At 56.8% G+C, this 6,535-nt stretch overlaps 1 protein-coding gene across 1 annotated transcript in view; it reads right to left on the bottom strand.

Annotated features, from left to right (window-relative positions):
* The window catches only part of CRISPLD2 (cysteine rich secretory protein LCCL domain containing 2), a 58,968-nt gene that overhangs the window by 21,174 nt on the left and 31,259 nt on the right, over nt 1-6,535 (bottom strand). Inside the window, exons 7-10 of the mRNA XM_077754081.1 lie at nt 6,264-6,407; nt 4,297-4,357; nt 1,430-1,496; nt 858-988 (exon numbers count right to left, since the gene is read on the bottom strand). Of these exons, the coding sequence (XP_077610207.1) occupies nt 858-988; nt 1,430-1,496; nt 4,297-4,357; nt 6,264-6,407 (403 nt within the window). The remainder of the gene's footprint in view (nt 1-857; nt 989-1,429; nt 1,497-4,296; nt 4,358-6,263; nt 6,408-6,535) is intronic.

Below are 6,535 nucleotides of genomic sequence, written 5' to 3'. Positions count from 1 at the left end.
GGAGTGTGCATTATTTAAGAAATTGGCTTCCTGCTGCCCACCTGTGTGGACCAGCTGGGTCCTAGGATTGGCCCCCTTTCCCCAGCGAGGCTGCCACCCAGAAGGGATGACAAAACGGGCCCAAGGTCGCAGAGCTGAGGGGGGCGAGCCAAGTCTGTCTGGCCCGTTGGGGCTCTGTGCTCCCCAGTTACTCTGTGCCTCTGATTCTAGGGACAGTGCGATGTGGCCTCCCCGGAAAATCAGGCTGGGGAGGACAGTGCCCCACAGCCATCCACAGATCTTCCCCAAAAAGCAGTATCTTGGAAAAAAAAAAAAAAAAAACAAAGTAGGGGCGCCTGGGTGGCTCAGTCAGTTGGGCATCCGACTTCGGCTCAGGTCATGATCTCGCGGTTCGTGGGTTCGAGCCCCACGTCGGGCTCCGTGCTGACAGCTCAGAGCCTGGAGCCTGTTTCAGATTCTGTGTCTCCCTCTCTCTCTGACCCTCCCCTGCTCACGCTGTCTCTCTCACGCTCTCAGAAATAAATAAAACATTAAAAAAAAGTAAATATTTTTTAAAAATGAAAAGCCTCATTCTCTAGGAAAACAAAACTGCTACCCAACCTATCAACTCCAGGATGTGAGGAAAAGCAAGAGTTGCAACTCAGCCAAGTTAAACAATGAGACACACACTCAGAAAAACCCACGCGGGCGAGATGGCGAACTGCCTACAGGGTGATTTGCGAGCTAAGCGTTCAAGTTCGTCATGACAGTTTTTTCCCCGCTGCTTCCTATCGTTTGGTACTTTTCAAAATGTCGACAATACTTTCATAACCAGGAAAAAAAAAAGCGCCCAGGAGCCCTGAGCCCAGAAGAATTACCTCAGAGACTCCACGCCATTCCTCTCAGACCTGACGAAGAAGGGGACCTTCCCGTTCCTGGTGACGTCCACCAGGCCACCTTTGCTGTCCAGGATGCCGTAGTGAATGGCGGCCCGGCATATGCTGGACGACTGGGGGGCGGGAAGGGAGAGCGTAAGTGCATCGGGACTAAGCTCTGTGCAGGCTGCTTCGGGTGCCCCGTGTTTGTCTTCCACCCACAAAAAGCCAAAATATCGATCCAAAGCTCACCCCACTTCTGCTCTCACCTCTCCCTAGAACTCCTCTTTGCTCCTGGGGCTGCTTATCCAGGAAAACCCATCCGAGGCGCTTTACGAACTAAGAACAGCGACAAACGGCCCTTTCTCCCCACCCAGCGGAGCCTGTTAACGTCTAACACGGAGACTGACCTTCGCGAGGGGCCCCCCAGTTCCCCAAAGTGGCCTTACTCGTCTGCGAGCCCAGAGACAGGCGCAGACCAGCTCCCGGACTGAGGGGGTGGCAGGAAAGCCTCCTCGTGCGAAAACCCGCAGTGTCCCGTACCCACGGGCGTTGGGAGCCCGCGGGCTACTTACGCTTTCGTAAAAGAGAGTCCCGAACACCTGCGCCTTGCTGTTCAGGCAGCCCGCCGGGCACTCGTACCTGATGGGGAGGAAAGCAAACCATTCTCACAGCGGAACGTGCTGATGGCATCCCACCAGGAATTTATTGGGGTTTTTCTCCTTCAAAGGTTCAATTACTAACACCGGACAGAAGCAGGATCCGCTGTTTTCAAGAGAGTCACGACTGACCCAGGTGAAGGTCACAGTCACATAAATACCATTACAGATGCAATTGGACCTTCTTGTCACCTGTTTAAGATTCATGTTGGAGGCAGGGGCGCCTGGGCGGCTCAGTCGGTTAAGCGTCCGACTTCGGCTCTGGCCATATCTCACGGTTCGTGGGTTCGAGCCCCGCGTCAGGCTTTGTGCCGACAGCTCAGAGCCTGGAGCCTGTTTCAGATTCTGTCTCCCTCTCTCTGCCCCTCCCCCACTCGTGCGCTCTCTCGCGCTCTCTCTCTCAAAAATAAATGAACATTAAAAATTAAAGAAAAAAGAGATTCATGTTGAAGGCAGAGATCCCAATGGACGATTCACAGAATAAAAACCAGTGGCTTCAAAGGCACCAAAACAAAAATCCTCCGATATCAGTCATCAAAGAAGATGCAAATTGAAAGGACACGCCCCTTTCTAGGTGTCAGATTCCAAGGTGTTTTTTTTTTTTTAATAGGAGAAAATTCAGGGATGGCATTCATGCCCACGAAAATGCATAAATTCACCTTTCCAGCAAGCCTTATCAATTCATATCTTTCAATCCTTAAAGTTCCTGTAAGTGTCTAACCCAGGCCCGAAGTCGGGCCCACGTGCTCTTCCAAATGTTCGGGATCCACTGAAACCACAGGAGGAGGCTGGCGCCGTCGAAGGAAGGGCCAGACGCAGTTTTGCGTGGCCGTACGTTAGCGTATGATGCGTCCGCGAGAAATGAGGGTTTTGGAAAACGTCTGACTTTGGAACGTCTTACAACGACAGCGCTCGGCGTGCATCAGCTGCGCAAGTGTCCCCAGTGCACGGAGGGAAGACGGAAGGGGAGCCACATCAAGTCCCTACGGCTATCACGGAAATGCTGGGATCTCTCGTTCTTTCTCGAAACTCGGGTGGCGGTGCTGGCGTTTTCCTGAGTTACTTACGATGCACAAGAATACTTTTTGAAGTCAGGGGGAGAAAAGAAGGCTCGGGAAATGCTATGACTGTAAAAGCAGCCAGTACAGAAAACCGATGAGCCAGGGCACGGGCTGACTTCAGGAAGCCGACTGTGGACGCTCCTGCATTGCAGGTGGGGGACTCGGAGTTCCTGCCGGGAGGCCTCTAGTGGCCTTCGTGTGGCTGGACCCCTGCCTTCTGCCTGCTCGCGAGGAGGAGGTCCCATCTACCCCGACTCTGGAACTTTCTGGATGCTATCTGACGGATATCCTCCAAACCCCGTCGTTTTTCCCCACTGACGACTCAGGCGCGATGCTCTCCTAACGAGCTCGCGGCACAGAAAGCCACGTCACCGCAAAGGGACAACTCGGCGTTCTGGTGTCCCAGGAGCCACGCAGACGTGCCCTGACACCGCGCGCGAGTCGCTCCGCGGCCCATTGTTGCTGCGTTTGCTCATCTGCCCACAAACTGGCTGCCTTCACTTCTTCGGTACCTGCTGGCCCTCGGGCGACCTCACCCGGGGACGCTCTGCCGAAGTCCCCGCGATGCGCCCTCCCAGCAACCCGAACTCCAAGTCCCCAGGGTACAAAGGAGGACATGCTACCTTTGCTTTGTGGCGCGTGCGCCAAGTAGCACGACTCGCCTTTAGATGAATGGACACCAGGACCCACAGGGGATGGGCCTCGCGGCTCTACCGCGGACACGGGTTTATGACCACGAGCCCGGTGTCCCTCATGTGGCCGCGGCACGCGGGGGCCGTGCGCTGCCCGATAGAGCAGCCTAGCAGCCGCCTCGCCCAAACCAAAGCCGGCCTCTTGGCAAACGCTCTCCGGCCTCCGGATGGACGACTCTAGGCGACTCCTTCCGCCGGATGGAGTCACCCCACTGGGGGGCCATACTGGCACCTCCTCCTCCAGGGAGGAGTCCAGTTACACCGCCGTCTATCTGGGCCCGTCCACGGCCCACGGTGCCAGCTCACACTGTCCGCTCCCAGCCCCTCCCCCCCGAGCCTTCGCCACACAGGACCCGGGCCACCCGGTGACCCCCTCTGCACAGCAGGCAGAATGGAGCCCCGGCCACGCAAGATCTCCGTGTCTACGGCACATCTACAGCCCGGCGTTCTCTCTGGACCGAGAGCCCAGGGCATCCGTGACTCAGGCCCGTCCTCCCCGCCAGAGATGAAACACTTTGCTGGAATGTTTGTGCAGCTGAGAGGATCCCCAGAGCCTGGGCCAACTCCCTGGTCAAAGGCTATCAACTGGGACTGACTGTAGCCCTCAGGGAACACTGGGCCATTTCTGGAGCCACTCGAGGCATCCCGACTGAGGTGGGGGTGCTCCTGGCGTCCGGCGGGCTGAGGCCAGAACACCCACCGCTCAGCGGCCTGCCGTGCAAAGAACAATCTGGCCCAAAATGTCAGGAACGCTGAGGTCAAGAAGCTCGGGCCTGGGCAATGAATGGCAGCCGTCGGAGGGAGCTGAGGCGCCATGGCCGGTCTAGCTCTGATAGGACAAGCCTGGCTGGCATCCGGCTCGACCCGGCACAACCGCTGCGCAAAGTAGAGAACATTCTCCCCTGAGTCTCCCCGCAGCTTGGCTCGGGTGGCCAGCACGGAGTGACCGTGACATGACCCACAGCCCGTGGCACATGCTTCGAAGGGCCGTAGGCGTCGGTGGCGAGGGAGGGGTGCGGCCAGGCCTCACCTGTTGCACGTGGATCCTTTGCACTTGTCCTTCATCTTGGTGTCACACCTGACAACTTGGGCTAGAGGAGAGATGCAGAAATACACGTCACAGAAGCAGGAGCATCAGTGTGAGCGAAGAGACCCCCTCCCCCACTCCGAAGAACTTTCTGGAACATTCTGGAATCTGGGCCACAACCTGTCTAGGAGCACTGCCTGATGGCTGCAAGCTTCAGCTGTGAGCTTCGAATCCCAGACCTGCCCCTTAATAATAGCAGCGCCCTGGTATTTGTCCCTTCCCTGTGTGGGGATCAGTCTCCACATATGGGGTGTGGGGATGGGTGCTGTTTCTGTGAGCATTAACTGAGAACGTGCATGGAGCTATGGAGGGGAGGCTGGGTACCAAGTGCCCTGAAGCCCCAGAAGGTTCTGGAGGGTGGGCCTTACGGGCCTTCTCCAGCCAAGACTACTTCTGTCAAGCTTCACTTTCTTGTTTGTCTTATAAGCACGCATCAGAAGCCTGGTGAGGGGTTACAGTTTGTCAAAAAGACTTATTATTGGGGCGCCTGGGGGCTCAGTTAGTTAAGCACCCGACTCTTGATTTCAGCTCAGGTCATGATCTCACAGTTTATGAGTCTGAGCCCCGTGTCAGGCTCTGTGCTGACAACGTGGAATCTGCTTGGGATTCTCTGTCTTTCCCTTTCTCTCTGGCCTTCTCCAGATCTCGCTTGCTCGCTTGCTCTCTCCCCCCACCCACTTGTTCTCTCTCTTTCTCTCTCAAAAGTGGATAAACATTAAAAAATGCTGTTTCTTGATTTGTCTCTCTTATTTTATTTATTTAAAAAATTTTTTTTAATGTTTTATTTATCTCAGAGAGAAAGACAGCATGAGCAGGGGAGGGTCAGAGAGAGAGGAAGACACAGAATCTGAAACAGGCTCCAGGCTCCGAGCTGTCAGCACAACGCCCGACGCGGGGCTCGAACCCACGAACCATGAGATCATGACCTGACCTGAAGTCGGACGCTCAAGCGCCTGAGCCACCCAGGCGCCCCTATCTTATTTAAAAAAAAAAGACATTTGTGTTTTAATTTTTAATTATTATTTTCTTAAAGGAACCATTTTAACTTCTGGACAGACAAGCACGTCGGTGTATTTTCCGGTGAAAGAAAGCTACAGAGTGATGAAGGGGGCTGAAGTTCCGTCCGAGAAGACAGGGGCTGGGGGGGCAGGGCAGGGCAGGGCAGGGCAGGGAGAGAGCAGATGAAAAAACGGCGGGCAGTGGGGGGCTTCAGAGAAAGGTGAGCACGAGNGCCCTGAAGCTTCAGGAAAGCTGCGGCACCGGGGAAATCGAACCCTGGGCTCCAGCCAGGGCAGGAGGGCCAGCAGAGGCAGACCTGAGAGCTGAGAGCATCCAAAGGGCAGGAGAGGGGAAAGCGTGACAATATTCTGCGTTTGGAGACTTCCAGGAGCCCGGTGGGGGGGGGGGAGATCAGCCGTGGGCGGCACTGCGGTGATGACCTCGGGGCGTACACTGGGTGGCCCCCGTTACTGCAAACGGCCCTCACGGCAACCCTACATGGGCCTTATTGCCCCCTTTTATGGATGAGCAAACCAAGTCTCAAAGGGCCCAGTGAGGGTCCGAGGCAGCAGCCAGTAGGTGGCAAAGAAGGGCCGGAGCCACCGGAGCGGGGCCCGGGCGGCTCGCCACCTCCAGGGGAGCACAGTTTCAGCCCAGGCCCCCTTTGGAAGGACAGGGTCTAACCCTGAAACGCCGGCCTGGCGGGGATGGTCCCCAAGCGCCCCTCCCATAGCACTTGCTTTTGAAATCGCTTAAAAATATCCATTTTAGGGGCGCCTGGGTGGCTTAGTCGGCTAAGCGTCCGACTTTCGNCCGCTGCTTGCCGACTCGGAGCCCTCCCCACCCCGCGGCGCCCCTCCTCGCCCCCACCCCTGCAGAGGCGCCCGGGGCGGAGGACGGCCCCCACTCACTCATGTACTTCACCGCGGCCTCCTTCTTGGGCTTCGTGGGTCTGGTCACCCTCGGCTGGACCCAGACGTGATTCTCCTCCTGGACGGGAACTACCTCCACCTCATTCATGTCGTCCGTCTCGGGTTTGGGGACGAAAGTCTCTTCTTAACAGCAGAGAGGGGGAGAAAGGTCACACGAAGGATTTGATGGAACCGCACTTCGCGGCGTGGCGGGGGCTGGGCGGGGGGCGCGGCAACGGCCGCTGGGACACTGCGCTTGCTCGCGGCTCGCG

This window comes from Crocuta crocuta, unplaced genomic scaffold, assembly GCF_008692635.1.
Source record: "Crocuta crocuta isolate KB4526 unplaced genomic scaffold, BGI_CrCroc_1.0 scaffold61, whole genome shotgun sequence".
In the NCBI taxonomy this organism is placed as follows: Eukaryota; Metazoa; Chordata; class Mammalia; order Carnivora; family Hyaenidae; genus Crocuta; species Crocuta crocuta.
Note: the sequence above shows the minus strand (reverse complement) of the source record. Positions and strands in the feature narration are given on the sequence as shown.